Here is a 23,127-nt window from a genome sequence, read left to right on the forward strand (position 1 = left end):
TAGTCGTCTACAGAAAAGCAGTCTGAGCCTTTGCATGGTTACTGTCTTCGTTAAAAAAAAACCAAAGATGTGGTGGCACACTTTGCCACTGTAGACACAATACTGACTCTATGATCTGTTCGTCCGCTTTGCCTGTTGAGGCAAGGTACATTTTTCCAACAGCATATCAAACTGAAAGAAAATCTGCCAACTCCACGGCCCCAAGTTGTTTGAACGAACTTTCTTAAGCCTGTTGAATCTCCTCGTGTTTAAAACCCTTGCACACTTTAAGTGTCTGTGTCTAATCAAGCCTCTGGCCCCATTATCTCTCCCTCCCTCTTGCTCCCTCATTCCCTCCGTCTGACCTTACAAGGAGAGGCTACAGGGTTGATGTCATTGATTGAAGAATGCTGCAAGAATCCAGAGAGAAAAAAAAAGAGCGAGGAGGAGGAGGGGTTTTACTGGACAGTTTATGAACACACACACACACACACACACACACACACACACACACACACACACAGAGAGAGAGAGAGAGAGAGAACTATGAATACGAGAGAGAGAGAGAGAGAGAGGGAGAGAGAGAGAGAGAAGGGTGCTGTTTACATAGTAATACATAAGTCCTGAGCCAAAGTCAAACGAGAAAGAACTTGTTGGGAAGGATGGTGTCATTCCTTTTCCAGACTGAAAAGCACAGGGGGAGGGTCTAATAACTGGAGAGGGGAAAAGAGAAGTTACCAGTACAGTCAACTCTTACTCAGCCTGGACCAAAGAGGAAAAAAGAAGAACAAAAGAAAGGGGAAGCAAAGAGGAGATCCTCATTACAACTGCATCAACAGGGTAAGTTACTGTGCTTGTTTTTTTTATACTAGTTGGAACATGTCATTTATTTTGGGTGGATGGCAGAATGGTAAATGTTACCTAATAAGGTAAAACCTTTGCTCAATGCAAGTATCGAGATAGCACAGATGACTCAGTGAGAGAGGGGGGACTACATGTAATGTGACAAGGCTAATGATCTCATATGGTTGTGTTTTAAAGCACATTAAAAAAGCACACTGAAAAAGTACCTCTCTCTCTCGGTGGGTGTTGTCCAGTGTTTGGTACTCTGGTTAAATGATCGTTCAAATTAAAATGAACAAATCTCAGTGAGCACACAGGAGCTGCTGATGTATACCGACGATAAAGACTCATCAAGTATGCGGAAGCTCAAACAGGAAGTCCAGCTGGAAAGTTACCCAGCTAGCTAGGTAGCTGGGATTTAAGAGGATAATATAATAATAAAAAACCCCACACACATTAAACCCGGTGACTGCATAGTTAAGAGAGGTCGTGATGGTTGCTGTGTGAGGTAAGACGATAAAAAAACGGGGCGGTGTTAGCGTGTATCATTGTAAGGGGTGTGTATTAGTTTACCCGTGAAGCTAACATTACGTTAAGGTGAATCACACGAGGGACAGCTCATCACAGGTGATCATTCAGTGACAGTAAGTGTCGTTTATAAGCTTAGAAATGCTGAAAATACGAAGCTAAATCTAGTAACCTCATTTAACCTGGACACTTGTCTGGCTTCTCGAGGGTCATTGAACGTCTCATGGAGTTAAACGTGTTGTTTACATGGACGTGTTTGAGCTCTAAAGCTAAACTAAATCACCTGTTTTAATGCCTAGCTTTAGTCTAAAGACCTCAGGCTACCTCCTTGGGGGAAGAGCAAGGGTTGTGTGTTAAATTAACCTAGATGTCCGTGTTTTATTTGTCATGCTTGTGACTGCTCACCTGTCAAAGTGGGTGAAGCACCAAGGTGGGGTACCTTTGTTTTTTTCCAGATAGCAGGCTACCCCCATCGACTGCAAACATGAAGACAGCACCGTGTAAATAGCCAAATGTGTTTTCATTTCGCGTGTTTTACTCGTGTGTTGTGGTGTAAAATGGTGTATGACCCTTTCAAACGTCTTCAACCTAGAATGGCCCATTAACCTAGTTTAGTCTCATGTATCATGTATGAAAGGCTGCTATCGGCCCTGTGCACCAATAAGGGATGCTTGGAGGATACATGACTTTTATTTATTTCTTCTTTTTTTGCAATTTGAGGAAGGTGAAAACACTGTTATTACAAGTGTTTGTGCCTTTCCTCTCTGTGATGCCTTTTAATCAGCTAGATAAAAGGGTAGCCTCAAGCCAAGACTACAGTTAGCTGTGTTTAGGAGTAACTTGCAGAATAAAGCTCTGGTTTGATTTAATGTGGTGCTTCTGTTGGAAAAGACTGGGGGGGATTAGTCACTGACGCCTCTCTTAACTTGGGAGGCAAATTGAAATCTGTGACTGAGAATGGAGATCTACAAATGACTGGGGTGGGGAGGAATCCTCCCTAAGTGTAGCCTCCACGAGTCAAGTCAAACAAGCTATTTTGAGGCATCTCTTTGCCCCACATCACTACATGTCTAGCTCTTTGATTTAGTCTCTGCTGTCTTGTGATTCTAGTTTGGCTAATGTCATTCTACTGTCAAGCACATTTTGTTGTTTGGTTTGAATGTTGGCTGTTAATCTTCTGTAGTCTGAGAGGGAGCTGGTGCTCAATGCATGTCCACTGACCTGTAAGATTGGGTTGTTTGTTCCCGCATTAGTGACCCCCGGCCTAGACACGCTTTCCCAGAAACTGGGTGTGCTATTAACATCAGAACAATGGAGAGTTTCATCAACAACAAACTGGTTACTGATCCAATAACTGGCCAAACATGGAAGAAGTACTCTCAGGATTTTCTGGCTCTTTTAAGGTTATTTGGACAATACCCGCACCATCTCATCATTAATGTTTTAATTAGATTTTTATTTAATGTAGAAAGGCAAAGAAATAAGCAGCTTGTACTGATATGAAGTATTTACCATCATGGGATTTGTGAAGTTGTGCTTGAAAAATAATTCATCGAAAATTAGGACAAATACAAAGACTGTTGTTAAGTGAGACGCATCATGCTGTTTTACTTCCATTTGACCTTATTAAAATGGTAGCAGAGTATATAAACCTGGTTGAGTTCCACCATAACCACAAAGTAATGAGCCACTGCTGAGTTAAGCAGTTTTCCTTTGAAAGGGGTTGTGAAGTCCTCTTCATCACTTCCATCATTTTACAGTCTGTGGAAAGCGTGTGTTATTTATGAAACTTTAACACTGAGAAAAACACAAAGTTAGCTTCTTATCTCCTTATTAGAGGAACTCTATCTCAAGTTCGTGGTCATGCTAGTTTGTATATCCCTTTCGCCTTCTTTCCTGCGCGCGACTACAGCGTGTGGCTGATAAGGCTGCATGGAAACAACCCGGTTGTGCGCACTAAAGAGCTGCTGCTGCAGAAGAAGAAGAGAAAAGTATGGGTTTATTCTAGGCCTGTATCTAAAAGGCTACACAATGCCATCCATCAAAACTGTAGTGTAGAAAATGATTAACTGCAGTCTGCAACCCAGAGTGATGTCACCGAGTTCATGCGGTGGGTGAGAGATGAATGAGGAGAAGTGGAGGAAAGCAAACGAGCGTTTTTAAACTTCCACAAAACACACGGCGTCGATACATCAGAGAGCAAGTCAGAGCTTACTAGAAGTACTTAACCCTCATTTATGGAATAAATAAAAAAAAAAGAGGAAAAAAGACAAGAGGAAAATGCATAGAAAGAAAGGCTAAATGCATGGAGATAGGAAAAAAAGGTGATGTCATTGAGTTGAAGTGCCAAATACGTACCTCAGCTGAGGGTCTCTCACAGCGAGGATCAGGTTTCAGGATACGTTTGCTGCAGGACTTGTGAAGCTGAGTGGAGAGCTGATCTCATCGTAGTAAATCCCTCAGGACCGCATCGAGGAACAGATGCAACCTGATCACAACTTATCATCTCCGTTGAATAATTGAGAGGACTATTGCATATTGTCCCCTTTTGAAACAATGCACCTTAAGTAGCTCAATGAAAGGACTCGATCACAGTCGTAGCCATCCTTGTCACGTGCTCCTGTTGATGAAGCCCTTAGTGCTCATGTTGGGCTCTCTGTTAATAATCAGACGTCTGATAAGAGCTTCATCCTGACAGTAAACTGTCACTCTGTTTTTCATGACGTGTCCTTTCATCCTGAAGGACTCTTGATTACTGGTGTTTTGATGGGCCAACGTTTCGCTAAGACACTTGAAATAACCTTCTCTTGTTATTTCATTTTTCTGTTGGTGCAAAGTGATCCCTCAAAATTGCCTGCAGAAAGTTTGCAGCCAGAGCAGTTGGCACGTCCTTTAGAGCTGCACCATTCTTTCCTTTATTGATGCATGCAGCAGTTTTCTGAATTATTTAAGTGGGAAAGTGAAGCAGAGCTTTTTCTGTTGGCTGATCTTTTCTGTTTTGGAGCTCAGTGACATGGGAGAGGTAATCTTACGCTATTATTTAGTTTTATTTTTTTCTAATTCTGACGGTCAGATGTGTTGCTTTAGTCTATTTTCCTCCTGTCAAACTTTCATTTAGATTAGGAAATTATAACTATTAAAACACCTTTAATCTAAAAGATATGGAAAACATACAGTCTCATTAGGAGTGTACATCTTTTAATATCTCACGATTCAGTTTGAATTCTCGGGGTCATGATTTGAATCAAAACTCATTTTTAATTCAAACTGATTTCTGATACACATTTATATATATATATATATATATATATTTTTTTTTTTTTTTTTTTTTTTTAAAAAGGCGGCTTATTTCAGGATCTGCTGCAAGTTGCTGTGGACTATTATTTGAACGTGTCTGATTTATTGTTTGTCATTAAAAAGCTCAATACATTGTGTTAAAATAATCTACGAGAAAGAAAGCTACCATAATATTTCTGCTTCGAGGCGAGTCCAACGCACCCCGCGCTGCCTCAGTGCACCGAGGAAGGTCGAGAGTGAACATGAAAGAAAAACAGCAAACTGGCTGCTGGTGAAGATTGGCGTCTATGTCTGATCTAATGACATGATGAAAGAGTTAAATCTATACATCTATCAGATAACTATTGACACAATTGAAGGTCTTTGTAGGGATACGATTATGAGTTGCCAACAATTTGAACATGTCATGATTGGTGACTTTGACTGTCCAGTGACTCAATAAATCAGTGTTCACATGCAGTAGAGCCCAGCCTTATACATATGTGGTTTGAAGGGCTCGAGATAGGAAGGACACTGATGCAAAAAGCAGAAGTGAAAACGTTACACTTCCAGTCATGGGAGAAGCTGCGTACGTGATAAACACCAGAGATACTTTCATCGGCTCAAAGGCTTTTTTGTCCTGTCAGAACTTGATGCGCTGCCTGTTTGTCCCAACAAAGAGCAACCAGGTTGAAACCCTGAGCGCTTTTCTTTATCAAGGTCGAAAAGATTTCATCACCAAGCTGTGGTGAGACTTCATTTTGAAGTGTCTTTTATCCCAGCTGACAACCACTCGGCGTTTTCTGTCTTTGGATGTGTGACTTGAAAAGGCAAAGACAAAAGACTACGAATAGTTGATTTTTAAATTGACCACCTGTGTCACGTTCATTTCCAGGCTGTATTCCTATCTCTCGTCATCACGGTAAAGACTGTATTTGTTCTATAATATAGTTATAGTGGTATTATTGGGGTTTTTAAAGCTGTGTGTGTTGGCGGAGTGGATCAGCAGTACATGCGTTTTGGAGAAAAGGTCGCGTTTCAGGCCGATGGCCTTCAGGGAAAAGTGTTTGGACTTCTGACTCTGCCTCGAATCTCCATCGAGAACATCAACATTTGTTTAACCACGAGCATGTGTGAGGTAAATATTTGAGCGTTTTCTTGACGCACCTCTCATGGAAGTGTTATGATCGTTTCTCTCGGCCCCGATTCACAAAGTCTTCCTCCGGGAAGGATTTTCCCTCCTCTTGTTTTACGTCCCCGTAAACAGCCATGTGTTATACATCTTGTAAATAGTCTCTGGCATCTCGGAGCTGCCACTGCGTCTGCTCTGTCAGCTCTGTATACATGGCCTGCAGACATTTTCACACACTTTTCTGTCATTCCACTGGAGACCGTTTGCCAGAGCTTTTGTATTTAAGCAGCCACACTGGATTTGTTGGATGCCTGCTGGTTATTTTCTTTTCAGGACATTTCCCTTCATCCAGAAATAGAAGTACATTTGAAGACACTGTGAAGCGACAATAAACTCAACTTTTAATGACTTCACAAGGACTTCTGGAGTCTTAGCAGCTGTGTTCCTTTCTAAAATGGACAATATGAAATCTACATGCACTGCATTGTCCTGGCGGTTTAAAAGTAGTCAGAGTTTTGTAATAACTGGAAATGATCAGCAATAAAAAGAACAGATTGAATTATTCAAACTGCAACTTTAGGAAATGTATTTTTGTATTTTGAGTTCTCCCACGCTCAGTCGCACTGTTTGTATTTTTATTTTTTTTTGGCTGCTGTTTAGTTTTGCATCAATAAGTATAATATAATCAAACATTGTCATGTAATATGAAATATAGTTTGGGATGAAGTAAAGCTGTTCAGTGTAAAGGCCCCTAAGTGTTTCTCTGGATACAATTAGTGTGTAGTTGGAACTGCGACCAAACAAAATGTTTTACTGATGTGTCATCCCGACTGATTCTCCAGCAAAAGAGCCGACATGCGAACACTGCCAAGGAATGCGAGGCCTTTGACACGAGTCAGCTGATGACTGTTTCAGTTCATTGGGTGTAAGAGGAGAGCGAGGCTCCTGGGTCTGGAGTCGTTTGAACATCACTACAAGCACTTTTCCACCTTTTTGTGAAACAACAGATAAGTCTGATCCTGTGCTGTGTCTAACTGGGGCCTATGTCTCTTTTTCATTCACAGAGAAACAATCAAAATGGAAGACTCAAGCAGCAGCAAGCCTTTCATGGTGACGTCCTCCATAAACTTCAAGGTCACCACTCCATCCTTTTACAACCAGCCAAAAAAGTTTGCCTCTGTGGCACCGCCCCGGCCCAAAAGTCTGACTCCTCCCTCAGCTCCGTCACCGACACCAGTTGGCACAGGTGTGATTGGTCGAGTAGGGGATCTTCCTCCGCCGCCTCCTTCGCTCCTCGATGGTATTTGCATTATTTATGCTATTTGCTGAACCTTTTTGTGACTGTCTTTAGTTTTATCTGCCCTCCGCCCTCCCACATCCCCAGTCCGGCTGTTTTAAAGTGTAAGCATGCACAGCTTCAGATGCATCTTGTTATCTCAATGTGCTCCAGTTCACACACGGATAGTTAGTGGTAATAATCCAGGGTTTTTAGATCCAAGCCGTCATCGGGCGTGGGCTCACCCAGGACTTGTCGCCAGTCGATCAAAGGACTGACGCACAGAGACAAACCACCAGTCAAGAGATGCCTGTTAACCTAGCGAGCATGTCTTTGTACTGTATGAGGAAGGAGGAGAACCTCCAGGGAACCAATGCATGTTTGGGGAGGACATACCAACGCCAGCGAGAAATGACTTGTCCGATGGATAGCTGAACCAGAAGCCTTCTTGCTTTGAGGCAACAGCACTTCAGCGCAGATAGGCACATCCACATCTTGCACACAGGACTTGGCTCTACTCTTTAACTCCCATTTCCAATAGACATAATCTGGTCAGAAGCTGTCAATGCAACATCTTGAGGTCATTAAGTGAATCACCAACTGCTCAAGTTTCCCCTCAGTGTTCTGCCTGTTGCTCTTATTGTAGGGTTTGTTTGTTTTCCAGTCAACTAGTCGTGAAGTGACTGACCACAATAATTCAATCTGATGAATAGAACGAGATGATTGTCAAGTTATGGCTTCTAACCAATCAACCCTCCTCATTTCTGTCAGAGTTTCCTCCCCCTCCCCCTCCACCACTGGATGATGACTTGCCAGCCCCTCCCCCTGAATGCCAACCCATACCCTCTTCCTCTGACGCACCCCCTCCCGCCTTCCCGGCTCCACCTCCAGTAGCTGATGACCTGCCTCTCCCGGCTCCCCCTGAGGAGAGTGCCTGTCCACCCACCTCTCCCTCTCCCCCTCCCCCTCCCCCTCCGCCCCCTCCACCTCCACCTGTACCTGCTTCCAGTACCAGTGCTCCCAGTGCCGCTGCCAACCCACAGGTAAGCTACGACGGTTTCATTACAATGTCAGGATCATATTGCTCTGACTGTCTGCATGTCTCTTCGCTACACTGTGTTTAACTTTAATTTGATAATCAGTCAGGAACACTGGGGGCCATTGTTGTGGGATCATCGTGTGTCCATGGAGAGTTGGCAGGAAATACTGTCTTTAGACATGTTTTTTTTCCCACAAATGATAATAGCATTTGTCTGGGCTAAATGACTCAGTTTCATGCTTCTAACAGGATTGGAATTCATTAATGTAACTGCAACTAAAGGTTTATTGTAGAGCTATAGACGTTACTGCTCGCAGCTTGTTTGACAAGCAACAAAGGCAACAAATGTAAAAGAGAAAACAGACATTGGAAGCCACCGCTTAAAAGTAAAATGTTACATAGAGTGGCAAACAACAATTTACTGCATGTTTGAGGGATCAATAAGCTTATACTTTAATTGACTAATCCGTATCTTTAATCCAATGGGTAAAAGTTATTTTCATCTTAAATGAATTCACTCAGACTAACTCCCCAACAAAAGTAACAGTCCACCTTAAAGCTTCTGTCACACACAGCCTGTAAATAGTCTTCATCACTTCGTCCCCCTTTCATCACCTTTTACTTGTTTGTCGTTTCTTTGTGTAAATAATCGTGCTTGAAATGACAGTGTCCACCTCCCTTGTGTTTGCCAGAGACTGATGCAGAAGCAGACGAGCTTTGATCGACAGCTCGACTCTCTAACCGACTTGTTGTCTGAGATGGAGACCAGGGGACCTTTCAACCCCAAGGTACAGGGCACAGAGGGTTGTGAAATGCACTTTAAAGGACAAATATAAGACATTTGGAAAACGGATAGATATACAAGCTGGCAAAAAGACAAGAAGAAAAAAAAGACAGCCGGCTTTGATTCAAAGGAATCGTCACTTTAGAAAAAGAGAATGAACCACATAGAGAGAGGATTGAAGAATAAAAGACAATCTCGGTATGGCAGGGGAAACAGTTTCGAGAGGTATCAGTTCAGTTCAGTCTCTCTGTTCATCCGTTCAGGTTGAAGTCTCGCTGATAAGTGAAGTGCGCATACAGCACAAGGGAAAGAAAACAAAAAGTCAGGTAGCGTGTGATTCACACTGCGCGAGGAGACGCTCTGAGCGAAAAGAGAGAGTGATGCACACCGACCCGAGCGAAGAGCATGAGAGTGTGATTAAGCCAAAGTGTGCTGCCAGAGAACCAGTGAGAGGGCCATAAATGGAGAGCGTAATCCAACTGGGAGGAACTGGATCAGGGCAGAATAATGTTGGCTCAAAACAGCAAAATAAACGTCAGGAAGATGAAGCACTTTTGAGAAGTTTGCAGTGGAGAACTTTGATTTAAAACAAATCAGTGGATATAATAAAAGTGTCCGTTTGTAGCACCTTGGCGTGCAGTGCATCAAGCTCCCCGTGTTCAGTCATAGTGTTTGGTTAGTGGGTGGTTTATGACGCTGAACTGTCTGAATGTGTGTATCGACTCTAAAGTTAATTTATTGTTGATGTTTGAATTGCAGAAACCCAGCCAGTATTCTTCAGCACCAGCACCCAAGCCTTCAGCTCCTCCGCCAACTGCTCCTAAACCAGTACTTTCCTTCCTCCCACCCCCTGAAATGGCAGACCGCCCACCTCCAGCACCCTGGGCAGAAGAACTGAAAGCCAGAACGAACCGACAAGCCAATCACAACTCTGGACCAAACGCCGCCGCTCAGACGTTCCCCAAGGCTCCGGCCGTGGCTCCCAAGTCGGGTTTCGGGGGCAGAACGACGACATCATCCGCCTCTCTGGCACAAAAACTGAACCAGAACCTGAACCAGTCCACAACCCCAGTCACTGGTACACCAAGACCAGCTCCTCCCTCTGCCGCCAGCTCTTTCCCTCCAGTTCCCACAGCTCCGCCCGCCGCACCTCCTGCTCAACCAAACAATACGGCGGCTGCTCCGGCCTTTAATCAGATAAAGAGTTCTCCTTTTGTTGGTCAGGTGAATGCAAACCAAAACCATCCTGCTGCTGTGCCTCCTCCTGCTCAGCCCAAGACGATAGTATCTCCCCCCTCCTCTTTTAGCCAGCCCATGAAAACTCCTCCTTCAACAACAGTACGTGTATTTAGCTTTTTTTTTATTTTTTAGTTCTTTTAAGAATGTACAGAATAAGGACATAGTGTATACATAAACTCTAAATCAAAGTCAACATTACAGAATCATGCATTTCTGGACGTGTCCTGAGAGTGTGCGTGCTCTGCATGTTGTTTGGAACTATGTTAATAATGTATATGTTTGTACTTATGGGTGTGTGTGTGTGTGTGTGTGTGTGTGTGTGTGTGTGTGTGTGTGTGTGTGTGTGTGTGTGTGTGTGTGTGTGTGTGTGTGTGTGTGTGTGTGTGTGTGTGTGTGTGTGTGTGTGTGTGTGTGTGTGTGTGTGTGTGTGTGTGTGTGTGTGTGTGTGTGTGTGTGTGTGTGTGTGTGTGTGTGTGTCCATGCAGCCCTCCCCGCCTGGACCAATCCCCATCCCTGGTGGAGGTGTTCCTCTGAACATGAGGGAAGTGGAGGAGCTCGAGAGAATGACAAAGGACTTCATAAAAGACATGGACACACATGCACCCGTCATCACCTCCCCTCCCACAGGTTCATATACACACATACACACACACACACACACACACACAGAGAGAGAGATGATGTAATATTCTTCACAAAACAAGAAAGGAAAGGGATTGATCAAAAGTTTACTTGCTGCCTGAAAATGATTCATGATTAGATGCTAAATCTTTTCATTGTTCATTCTTATATTCTACAGTTGAGGTCTTTCAGGTTCTTATTTATTCCTGATGGATTTGTTTTAACTGCAGAGGTATCTAATCTGCTCTTTGCTAACAAATACAACCTTGTAGACATTTAAGATACAGTAAGTGTGCCAAACATAAATATACATAACATAATGTGTCTGTATATCAGAGTTTATCCATAAGGGTTTAGTATCTGTGTTTCTGACTTCAAATAATTTTCATCCTCCTTAATGGAAGACACTGTAGATAGATAGATAGATAGATAGATAGATAGATAGATAGATAGATAGATAGATAGATAGATAGATACTTTATTGATCCCGAGGGAAATTCAAGTAGTACTGTACTGTAGTGTACAGCTTGTGTGTACTGTAGTACACACAAGCAAAGCTAAATAGGACGATTTGATAATGAATGAGTAATCTGTTGTTTACTTTCTTTCTCCCTGTCTTCCTCCTCAACTCCCTCTCCCTTTAACCACTGAAGAGGTCTGTGGGAAATGTGGCGAAGCCCTGTCTCGAACACAGCCAGCAGTTAGAGCCATGGATAAGCTCTTCCACTCCAACTGCTTCTGTTGCGTTTGCTGTCATCGCCCCCTGCAGGGCATGCAGTTCTATGACAGGGACGGAGCGCCTCAGTGTGAGGACTGCTATGTGGTGAGGAGATGCACACAGTCGACAGGCATGCACATACAATATACATTTATGATTTATGTTTTCATTTATTTTAAGCACTTAGTACTTAACAGTACTACTTAACAGTACTAAGAACACACACACACACACACACACACACACACACACACACACACACACACACACACACACACAGTGTGTGATCAGTGGGGTGCCCTATATCATTTTTGGCCTTCAACACAACCTCCATCTCAAAAGATTTGTGTGTTTAATTTCATATATTTAATCAAGAGCTAGGAAAAACTGCACACCTCGGTCCACATACTGATGAGTAACCACCAACACTAAGAAGTGTTCAGTGCATAATATTTAAAAATGTGCTGAACAAGATCTACACAGCTAATATAGCCTCCCCCAGTGTGCACCCAGGTTGTGAAAAACGTTCATATCGTTGTTACATGTTCTGTTGATTCTGCTCATCAGAGTTCCCTGGCGGTGTGTTCCCGATGTGGGGAGAAGATAACCGACCGTGTGCTGAAGGCGGTGGGCCAGTGTTTCCACGCCCACTGTTTCCGCTGCAGCACCTGCTCCTGTGTACTAGAGGGGGCGCCCTTCATAACCGATGACAACAATAACCCTTATTGTGTCCAGGATTACCACAGGTAGCTACTGGAAGGAAAAGTCCAAAATAAATGTAACATCTCTTTATTTTCACTGGACAACATGTCCTCACCATGAAGCTCCCTGACTTTAAACCTGAATAAATGCTCAAGCACAGGGAAGCATTAGCTGCACAAACATGTTTACGGGATACATTTGAGTAAAATATTGATAAATCAACTTCTTCACGAATGGATTTGGATGAACGAGAACTCGTTTCTCCCTCTCATGCTGGTCATTTGCTGATCTGTCCGTACAAATTGGCTTTTAGAAATGTGACGAATCCTAAAGATCACTAGTTGACAGGCTAATTTAATAAACTGTTTATTGGAATACTTTGCTTTTTGGGCTAGCAGCTAGATTGTATCAGAAAGCCATGGGCAAACATTCATGGTTGTACCTGTGTGTCCTAGGCGTTTCTCCCCTCTGTGTGTGAGCTGTAATGAACCCATCATTCCAGCGCCGGGCAGCGAGGAGACGGTTAGAGTGGTGGCTCTTGACAAGAACTTTCACCTCAAGTGTTACCGTTGTGAGGTAAGAGACAAACGACAAAGACACAATTTAAGTCAGTGATGTGTTTCGGGGAGTTAACGCGTGTATTTCTGCTCTGCAGGATTGCGCTCGTCCTCTCTCCATAGAGGCAGATGAAAATGGCTGCTATCCACTGGATGGTAGGATCCTGTGTATGAAGTGCCATACCCAGCGAGCCAAGCAAGCAGCACAGTGACTGGCTGATGCAGCAAGTCACGGATTAACTATGAACCAAATTTAAAAAGCACAGGATTCATTGAGCTGCAGTTTTGCCTTTGCAACAGGGCTTCATATAGTAAATGTGTGCAGGCGTGAGGGTGAATGTGCTGTGTGAAAAGATTAGTTTGCATGCAGATTCAGTGTAGTATCCCCCTGTCTCTGTTCACTTCAGTGCAGAAGTAATGTACTGCATTGAAATCAGCTCCACTCAACTTTTACTCCAAGTCCCTCACTCCCTTATCCCTCATCCAGCCCTCTTTGTGTAATAGAACCTAGTGTTTGTGCCAATTCCATGTTTACGCTAAAATTTAGAGCAAAACTTGCACACAAACAGTTTGTTCAAAAGAACAGTCTGCTGAATATAAAGTTGCCTTTCTTTTTATCTCCTCAATATTTTGTAGCAACAAAACTGATATATTGATCTCGGCACATTCACTGGCTGGTCTCTCTCCTGTGAGCGTTGTAACTACTCTGAGACGGATAGTTACCACAGGGTGACGAGTACCAGGGACCTACAATTTGAGCATTTTGCAGATTAACCACTCTGGTTGGCTGTCAGTGGAAAAAAAAAGAGTTTAACTTTGGCAGTTGTTGTGCCTGTAAGCATGGTAGCAGCTATGATGCTCTCTTAGCAAAATAAAGTGCTTCATATCAGCCAATCTGCCCGGATAGCTATTTTAAGTATTCTATGGCTAAATGTTGACTGCAAACATGAAGAAAACAGTGAATGTTGCTCCAAGTTGAATTGTGATGTGAATCTGTGTATTTACAGGCATGCCTCGATGTATGTCTCGTTTCTCTCTTTTTATGATCAAACATGCTGTTTAAGGGCACGATAAGAACAAAAGCCAGTCGTTTTCTTCTCTAAAGTAGTTAAGAGAGGATTCAACAATGTATTTTTAGATGCATGATTTTTGGATGCACAAAGAATGAACAAAAACTGAGCACACATTTGCCAAGCACAGCGGCTTCCAGGGATCCAAACACCTTTTAAAAAAGGTGAAGTTGTAAATGTCAGCTGCATGACTGAAAACATGATCATTGCACACTTCCCTTGTGAAATAAAAAAACCCTCTTTTAGCTGTCACTTTGACTGTAAAGCTCCCACACACGATCAATTCAGTTTAAGCATAAACCTTCTGTAGACATCACTGTATCTGTTGATGTGCAGTTTCTGGAAATCTTGCTTTCAATTTAAGAATTAAAGGACCTGTTTTTTTTTCATTAGGTATTAAGGTTATTTTGTACAAGTATTAAAATAACCTCTCCCTATTGTTGTATCAGTAGAGCTATTAGTTCTGAGCTTTACATAACAGATGTTATCACACAGTGGCCAAACATGAGAAAGCTGTTGGTAAGAGCGATGTTAAAAAATGGGATTCAGTGTTCTGTAAATCATGTACGTTTTTATTACATTATGTTTGAGCCTACCTTTTTCTTCCTCATCTTGTCTCATTTTCCAGTAAATACCACTATTCATCTTTTGTACCCTGCCTGTTCATATCTGTTTTATACTATTATATTATCTTACTGTACTGTATTTCATGATGATGCCTTCATTTATTTGGTCTCGTGTTTAACCTCGATTTTGGTCTTCTGCTCTGTTATATTCCACTGTTCCTTTTGAGTTGAGCCTGGTTTGCAGCCACACAAATTCATTCCGTAACAAGAAGCAGTTGTAACTTGTGCTTGTATTGAGCCTGGTGGAGTATAACACCAGAAAGACTTAAATGGCAATAGTTACTCTGCATTGCATGCGAGCTTTGTAGGTAGTGGCATTTCCTGTAGTTTAAGTGTTTTGTTTGCACCGACTTCTTCACCTTGATGGCCCTGCCTTTGACATCACTCTGTGATCTTATGACAATGCCTTCACACTTAAGTGGTGTTTTGTTGTGCGATATTTCCCATTGTATTACACGCAGTTGCCTTGTCTTTTCATGTAACTTTTTTTAAATATAATTTTCTGTTTGATATGTGTGAATGTGTATATGTTTAAAAACCTAATTTAGCCTCAGCCCTTCCCCTTTGGCTGTATCAAAAGATAAACGTAAATAAAATGCTTAATTCTATTTGCCTAGTTTGTCATCTGTGCTGCGTACAACTTCATAGTTCATAGAGTTTTATGTCCCCAATCAGTCGGCATTCTAGAATTTTAGTTGCACATGAAGTTTGTCTTTTTTTCCACAAACATATTTTGCCTCTGGTTGGTCTCAGTATGACATCCAAAAAATGTGAGTCCTCCCTGGCTGTCGACGATGTGCTACGCTCGTACAGGACGTAGAAGAGCTCTATCAGTTGTCAACAGCCATATGTTGCACTGATAATGACGCCAGCAGACGTGCGTACATGTGCATCATACAAGGTTTCCTTTCCAGGAAGTACTTGACCTCGTTTAATGCAGCCTACAAGACGTACAAGCAAAAAAAACAAAACTCACCTGTCCAAGCTTTTGAAGGAGAAGACGAGAAGTAGAGTAAGAAGAAAAACAGGAGTCTTAATAAAGCGTTTCTCCTGGAATCACAAACCACAACCATGTCCCACAGTACTGCCGGAGTCTGGGCTTGATTATCTGCTGAGGAAAGTAAGATGTGGCCTGCAGAGTTGTTTTTATCAGCGTCAGATGAGGAGAGAAGTGAGTGATGAAAAAAGATAGGGGGGCTGAGATCTGTTTGACTGCCGGAGGGGGAGCACAACATGAAACATCATATGTGAAAGACAGAGGATGCAACAAGCTGGAGAAACACAGAGCAAGCCTTCCACATACACCAAGAATGAGTGAAATTCCAATTGAGCTTGAGGTAGGATCTGTTCCACAAACCCAAACGGTTGTTTATGAGGCTGTGTTTACTACGTTCACTTGGAAACAGGGTTAATGTGTTTGTTTTAGTGGCTGGAAACTGACGCAGAGCCATACAAGTTCCCTGGGAAAATAGTTATGATTCAAATAATGTGGTTTGGTGAGGCCTGCAATGGGCTCACATTTGGATGCCAAAAATTGTAACTTTTGAAATTTTTAAGTAAAAGAAAATGTACCTGACATAGACAAGTGGCTTTCACATACTCGGGATTTCAACATGAAGTATGTGTCATGATTTAGTTTTGATTTCCTGCCTTTGTTTTTTTGGGGTTTTTTTCCCTAATATGTTTCATTGTGTAAGTTTTTTCTGATTTATATTTAGTTCTAGTCTTCAGTGTTTCCTGCGTTACTTTGTATCCTTGTGTCCTTCTATGTTGTCTGTAATATTGTTTCCTGTTTTGCTTGGGTTGTTAAGGTTGGTTTGTTCCTTAGCCTAGTATCAAGTGTTTGCTGAAGTCTAGCCTAAGAAACTTGATTTGGTGAACCTAAGATTAATGATGACTTTTATACTGGTTATTGACACAAATGAGGAAATATGCTGTGATTAAAAATAAATGCTTCCTTGGTTGTTCTTGTCAGGGGATCTGGGCCCTCAAGGGCATGCCAAGATAACATATAAGACAGGTAAAAAAGTCAATGTAAGAAAACAGTCACACATTTGTTTCATCTGGTTTTTCTTAAATCTTTGTTTTTCTTGTCAAATTGAAGCAGATAATTAAAATTAAACCACTACGTAGAGTTCACTGATTGGTTAAACTACTCAGAGCCTGTAAACTGAGACGCCTGTGATGAGGAGTCGTTGGCAGGTTTTTTTCTATGGTGAAAACAATTGACAAAACAGAAATGGCGGTAAAATCTGCAAAAGGCTGGTATAAGTGTTTCTCCTGGAGAATCAAGGTCAAGCTTGTATATTCCTTTATTCTTTTCTCTTAGGAAATACTTTTGTGCAATGATACAGATAAAACCTTTGTCCGAATGTTGATGAAGACACATTTTTCTTTTGCCTCCTTATATCCAGCTTGAAATATCAGTCCAGCCATCATCACAGCCAGAAGGTGAGAGGCAGCTTCAGCCTCCACCTCTGTTTCAGCAACCCGACCCAACCCACGGTCCCCCCCAGGCCCCGAGGGATCAACGAATCCAGCTCCAGTCTGAGTCTCATTCAGAGCACCAGTGCCAAACAAAGTCAGTGTGGAGGCTGCTCCTCCTTCTTCTGGGGTTCTCCTTAGGCGCTGTCATTCTGGGAGTTATGTACTACAGGAGAGAATATACTGGTAAGCCTCCAGAATGATAATGATGCCAAAACATGATGCAACACATTTTTTTACATTTGCCTTTTCACCCACCTCTTCTCTCACAAATTCAAGTGCAAATTTGCTTCAATAGCTTGAAATCAGTGTGGTTGTTGACATAGCAGTGTACAAAAAAACCCCACAAGGACAATCATATTTACATCGATCTTAAAGACATTTCTTCTCTCACTCTTTCCTGTAGAAACCCCATGTCTTTCCCAAGCCTGTCAGAGGGCCTCTGCCAATCTGTCTATGTCTGCTGATCCCTTCAAAGAGCCCTGTGATTACTTCTCGTTCACATGCGGACCTGACAGACTTTCAGCAGACAGCGGGGGGAGACAGAGAGGTCAGGGCATCCCTGGACATCCACAGAACCAGAAGGAGAAGACTGTTGGGCCAGAAAGAGGAGAAAGAAATAAAGCAGTACAAGACAAAGGGCTGAGGGAGGAGAAAATGCATGACAGGAAAACTAAACTGCTGCAATATCTCAGGGAGATTTTGGGTAAGAGCATGCAACCAGGAAGTGCATTGTCTAGCTTTATCCTGTCATTTTTCAGTTTATGTAAGTATATGATAACGTGTTTTTATTTATGCTTTCTTCGTCTATTTTAAGAATCAAACGATAGACCTGGCGGTACAGCAGTGCAGAAGGCCAAAGGATTCTATCGTTCCTGTTTAGACACCAAATCCATAGAGACAGCTGGAGCTGAGCCCTTCCTGAAGCTCATCCAGAAAGTGAGCCAAATATACGATCTTGAATGAGGGCAGAACACTCAATCTAAATCAGTTTACTGCAGCACCAGCTCTACCTTGTGCTCAATGCAAATAACCAAATATGTGTGATGGTGAACACGTGCTGGTTATTTTTATTTGTAACATAAAAGCCTTTTGAATCAGTACCTTTCATTTTGTTGCTGATGATTGGAAATGTTTTGCTTAATTTATAAAGAACACACTGAGTTGTTTTGTTCATGTTAATATCAGAGGCTGTTCTTTTGTTTCTGCTAATTCCTTCACAATCTCGCTCTGTTTGCAGCTGGGAGGCTGGGCAGTATCAGGTCAGTGGAATCGGACTGATTTTAACTCCACCCTGAGCTTGCTAATGAAGGACTACAGCACCTTCCCATTCTTTAACCTCTATGTGGGCAGAGACCCAAATGAAACTGTCCATGGGACGACCAAAAGATACATACAGGCGAGTATCCATTAGCATAACTGGTGGGAGCACTGCCAAAACAAAGCTGGCTTTGTGTTATTTTTAACTCATGTCTCTGTGTCCACAGATCGATCAGCCAGATCTGTTGATCCCGATTGAATGGAACAGCAAGACGGAGAAGTCACAGGCGAGGACTCAGGTTAATGACTTAGACAGGCCTGTACTGATTGAGGAAATATGTTTTGTGAATGCTACAATATCAATTCATCCCACTAATGCATTCTTCTGTCATTCTCCTGTCTCCTCTCATCCAGACGCTACGTCCCTTTTTGGCATCTTGTCAGAGGCACTTGGCTTTGTTGGGGGCTCCACCCAGCAGCATCATGATCCACGTGGGCATGTTCATCTCTCTGTCCTCTGAGTTAGCTGTGGCTTCCTCACCGCTGCACTATCGCCTCTCCAAAGGGCAGCTGCATCAGCGCATGACCATCAAACAGCTACAGGTGCTGGAGGAGGAGAATGCGTCGCCACACACCTACATCATGTCTGAATCCTCATTAATGACTGATTTGTTTGTGTTTATTTGCCAACAGAGCCAAGCCCCTGCCATTGATTGGTTGGGCTGCTTACGAGCTGCTTTGCATCCACTGCCTCTCACAGAAAATGAACTTGTCCTTCTGCATAACTTACCCTACATCGTGCAAATGTCCCGCATCATTCATCATTGGCTGAGCAGGCACGAGTTTAGCACCAGGTACTGTAAGTGATCAAATACACCACAACTTTACTGTCCCCATCTACTTTTTTGACCTTCTGCAGTTTAATTCTGTCCCGTGCAGCAGCCCGCTTCATACTTACATGGTCCTCAATCTGCTGCACACAATGATGCCTGCTCTGGACTCCAGGTTTGATGAAACAGGGAATAAATTGACCGTATCTCTGGGTAACAATGAGGAGGTGAGACGTTTCAGATACAGTATTCTGCCATTTCTTCAAAAGTTCACAACCACAAGTTAAGAGTTTTGCTTTTCACCAGGTAGCTCCTCGCTGGACATACTGTGTGTTAGAGACAGAGAGAGGATTTGACGTAGTTCTTCGAGACCTACTAAGTCAAATGACATCACACCGAGAGGTAAGTAGCAACAACTGGATTTAAATTTATGGGATTCAAAGCAAACATATTCAAGGTTACTTGTGTCCAACAGGTAGAAGAGATGATTGAAAACATATTTTCTGCCTTCAAATCCAAACTACATGAACTGAAGTGGACAGATCAGCGTACTCTTCAGCAGGTCATGCACAAGGTAAAGACATCGCACAGTACTTTTCTTTTTGAAGTCTCAAAGAGGTTTGGTTTCGATATCAATAAAGGTCATTCTTGCTCCAGGTTCAGTCTTTAAAACCAAGACTTTGGACTACAAAAGAGAAGTCAAAGGAAGCTGAGCGTGACCTGCTTTTCTCTAAGGTACATCACTGATCTCAGTAGGCGATAGCAAATGTTTTATTAACCCTACTTCAACCCCCTAAACCCCCTAAACTGAAAACTAAGAATGACTGTACGACCTGTGTGCTTCCAGGTTATGGTCAAGAAAAATAGCTTCTTCTCCAACTATGTCCAGCTACTGTCACTGTGGCAAAACAGACGGACTCAGCTCTTAACTCAGCAGACAGAGGCGCCTGATATGTAAGTGATACTGCTTCCAATCCTAAAGTTGAGAATGAATGTTTTCAAGACACATTTAATATCTTCTTGTTTTCTTCTAGACTGTCCGTCACACCACTCCTCCTGGATGATGAGCTCCTCTTTCCAATGGGAATGTTTGTCCCTCCTGCCTATCATCCAACCTACCCTCGGTATGGAACCGATGCTTTTAGGGCGATGTTAATATTTTTTATCAGAATAGACCTACTGTTAAACATTAAAGTTCTGTTTTGTTTTTGTATTTTTAAACAGAGCGATGAATTATGGTGTTATAGGTTTTCTTATGGCCAAAGACATGCTCCATATGCTTCTACCTGACAGTAAGAAAAGCTTGAATTTTCCTACCATCTTAATAATTATTGTGCAGCTTACATTCTACACTGCTTTTCACTCGACACCTACAGGTTATTTGTTGCATTATCATATCAATCTCTCTGTTGTGGCAGTTTACTCTCGGAGTGAGACGGTGCGCGCTGTGGGCGAATGTGTTTGGGCTCACTATCTCAACGTGGCAGAACGTGGAGAAAGAGGAGGGGGGCTTTCTCTGTCAGTGTTGCAGCAGCAGGAGGTCTGGGTGCAGTATTCTGCACTGCAGATAGCATTGCAGGTAAGCAGCCATCTTCAGGCTTTATTCTCTGTGTATATAAAGCAAAGTACTCGCATCTACTACATCCTCTCGTAATCTTTCCTCAGGCTTATCACCAGGCTCTAAAGAATCATCCGAGTGACACCTCCATCTCTGGACTATCACACACTCGTCTGTTTCTCACGTCTTTTTCTCAGGTACAGTGCTTTATCCAGTTTCAATACCGTCCACTCATATTTCCACTTCTAAGCCAATGCATTTATTAATTGTATTCTTTTACAGCTTAAGTGTGACACAGACCCGTACCGTGAATTCATGCCCTTGGACCCCTCCTTCTTCATTACAGTCATATGTGCCACATCTGACCTGTGTCCTACAAGGCTACAATGCACAAGTAAAGCCCAGCAACACTCCTTAAAAACATGCTGAATTCATCCCTCTGAAGAGCAGGAGGTTTTAGTTTTTTTTTTCGACCTGTAATATAGAAATGCTACACACTGTTAAAGATGTTTGGGATCTGGACAATAAGAGAACTTTCAGTGTTACACCAAGAAAACACTGACTTTCTTTTTATCTGTGGATATTACTATGGTTTGTTTGAGTTGCTATATAATGTACAGATGTAACTTACTCATGTTATTAAAATAATCATTTAAAACATTTTTTTTTTCACTTCATATTTCACTTTCTACAATGCACCTTTAGTTAAGTTTTGTCTCACTGTCCTGGAACAGCTGTCACCTAGCAACTAAATTAATGTTATGATTCAAGCTAAACAAAAACAATTAATAGCCAGGCTCTAACTAGCAGTTACATTCTCCGACATTTAGCTGGGTAGCAGTATCGACATTTCTCTCTGAGATATGAAATAGGCTTACAGCAAAAATGGTGAAAAAAGTCGTGCCAAACACAGCCAAACCTAAAGCCAGAGAAAATCTCAACTTAAAGGTTGTAAAACCAATTCTCAAACCGCCTAAAACCCCGACTGGAAAAGGCCTCGGAAAAGCAGGAGCCAAACGATTGGGCCGACTTCTGAAGAGAGCCATCATCCAGGTCCAAGAGAAGGACGAGGAGGAGTCCGCTGTGAAGGGGAAAGTAACTCTGCCCAGTGAGTACACATTTATTTATTTTAGTTAGCAATTAGCTAACTTAAGCTAGCTAATCAAAGCATCAGAGAAATTATTACCTATAGACAAAACGCTTAAAAGAAACTTGTTTTTTCTTTTCATGTGGCTTTTTCATTAAAAGTGAAAATTAAAATATATTCACCCTCAATCTACTGAGTTTAGCCTACCTTGTAAACTCTGTCAACCCTTTAACATTACAACAAAAAAGGGAAAACTGAACTAAAACAGAGACAGCACTGACTGGACTATACCGATTGCATTTGTATCAAACTATAAGTTTTATAATTATTCTAGGATTATATATTTTTTTTTAAATTCAGCCAGTCAAATGCTGTCTTTTCTTCATTGACATTTCAGAGACTCCTGTTCGCCTGTTTAAGCATCAGGTTCAAAAAGAGACAAATGCAAATGCAAATGCAAATGCAAATGAAAATGCATCCAACACAAAGTCTGCAAAGCCTGAGTCGTCTCACGTCTCCCAGCTCATCCTCAGCGTGGTCTCACAATGCAAACACAGAGGCGGCATCTCCATGGCAGAGCTCAAGCACACACTGGCTGCAGGAGGGTACGATGTCACCAAAAACAATAAGAAGGTCAACGTGGTGACTAATAGGCTGGTGAACAATGAGACACTTGTGCGAACCACAAGGAATGCATCATTCAGACTCAACTGCAAGGTAAAAGATCCTTTGTGTTCATAATTTGTTGACATTTTTTTACTCTAAAGTCGGGCTTTATTAACGAGGTGTAACACTTTGTCATGTGGTTTACGTTGAGAACATATAAGGTTCAATACTTTAAGAGCAGCAGCAGCGTTCTTCATGTAAAGCGTTTTTTTTTACCTTTTTTTTAGTAGGAACTCAACAGGTTTTTCCTTTAAACACTAATCCAAAATTATTATCTAATCCTTTATTTCTCTAATAAAATCAGAAACAGACCGACGCAAAGCAAGCAAGGACAGGCAGTGTGATACCTATAAAAGCAAAAGGAGATCTGAAGCAGAATGAAAATGCTAGCAAATCCCTCAAAGGAACAGAAAAATCACAGGGGTCAGCCAAGAGGACTACCAAACATAAAGGAAAGGCTCAGAAAGCAGCAACCAAAGCACACAAACCGAAAGGCAAGACCCGTAAGCCGGCAGCCAAATCCCCAAAACCAAGAAAAAAGACCCTCAAAGCAAGAGCAAAAAAACTTGTAAAACCAGCAGGGAAGAAACGCGGCTCTGCGACAAACCGGAAAGCACAAGTTCAAAAGACTCGAAGGAAGACAACAAGGGCTCGAAGACGTCGACCAAGGCACAATCGGCTTTCTTGTAAATCTTCTCGAACAAAGAGACGACAAACAAGAAAAAGACTCCCTAATACACGATTAAGAAAAAACGCATCAAAACGTCGTGTTGCCAGGACAACTTACTACTACAACTAGAATTAGTAGAGCTGTAATAAACTTCAACCTGACAAGCAAACTGAAATGTTTTT

General features: G+C 42.2%; 3 protein-coding genes across 6 annotated transcripts; all 3 read left to right on the forward strand.

Annotated features, from left to right (window-relative positions):
- The first annotated feature begins 561 nt into the window (after window positions 1-561).
- Window positions 562-14,998, forward strand: zyx (zyxin). 3 transcript variants are annotated; one of them, XM_079343297.1, is made up of 10 exons: window positions 562-819; window positions 6,823-7,058; window positions 7,806-8,077; window positions 8,766-8,861; window positions 9,617-10,195; window positions 10,582-10,723; window positions 11,371-11,540; window positions 12,003-12,181; window positions 12,593-12,713; window positions 12,793-14,998. In XM_079343297.1, the coding sequence occupies exons 2-10, from the start codon at window positions 6,836-6,838 to the stop codon at window positions 12,904-12,906; spliced, it is 1,896 nt and encodes a 631-aa protein (XP_079199423.1). In that variant the 5' UTR covers window positions 562-819; window positions 6,823-6,835; the 3' UTR covers window positions 12,907-14,998. The 3 variants fall into 3 exon arrangements, with proteins under 3 accessions (XP_079199423.1, XP_079199422.1, XP_079199421.1); XM_079343296.1 differs by lacking the exon at window positions 562-819 and adding an exon at window positions 1,142-1,330; XM_079343295.1 differs by lacking the exon at window positions 562-819 and adding an exon at window positions 1,350-1,466.
- A 389-nt stretch (window positions 14,999-15,387) lies between these two features.
- On the forward strand, window positions 15,388-21,446 carry kel (Kell metallo-endopeptidase (Kell blood group)). Of its 2 annotated transcripts, XM_079344129.1 has the most exons (18): window positions 15,388-15,727; window positions 16,805-17,060; window positions 17,281-17,580; window positions 17,692-17,813; window positions 18,115-18,273; window positions 18,362-18,433; window positions 18,549-18,737; window positions 18,828-18,988; window positions 19,074-19,191; window positions 19,271-19,366; window positions 19,440-19,538; window positions 19,622-19,699; window positions 19,812-19,918; window positions 19,999-20,088; window positions 20,189-20,256; window positions 20,383-20,543; window positions 20,630-20,719; window positions 20,805-21,446. In XM_079344129.1, the coding sequence occupies exons 1-18, from the start codon at window positions 15,569-15,571 to the stop codon at window positions 20,949-20,951; spliced, it is 2,472 nt and encodes an 823-aa protein (XP_079200255.1). In that variant the 5' UTR covers window positions 15,388-15,568; the 3' UTR covers window positions 20,952-21,446. The 2 variants fall into 2 exon arrangements, with proteins under 2 accessions (XP_079200255.1, XP_079200254.1); XM_079344128.1 differs by having other exon boundaries at window positions 18,549-18,988.
- LOC306824004 (uncharacterized protein) lies at window positions 21,400-23,114 on the forward strand. The gene is made up of 3 exons (XM_079343962.1): window positions 21,400-21,630; window positions 22,007-22,326; window positions 22,580-23,114. Exons 1-3 carry the CDS (start codon window positions 21,408-21,410, stop codon window positions 23,072-23,074), a joined length of 1,038 nt encoding a protein of 345 aa, XP_079200088.1. The 5' UTR covers window positions 21,400-21,407; the 3' UTR covers window positions 23,075-23,114.
- The last annotated feature ends 13 nt before the right edge of the window (window positions 23,115-23,127 follow it).

This window comes from Symphodus melops (assembly GCF_947650265.1).
Source record: "Symphodus melops genome assembly, chromosome: 5".
NCBI lineage: Eukaryota > Metazoa > Chordata > Actinopteri > Labriformes > Labridae > Symphodus > Symphodus melops.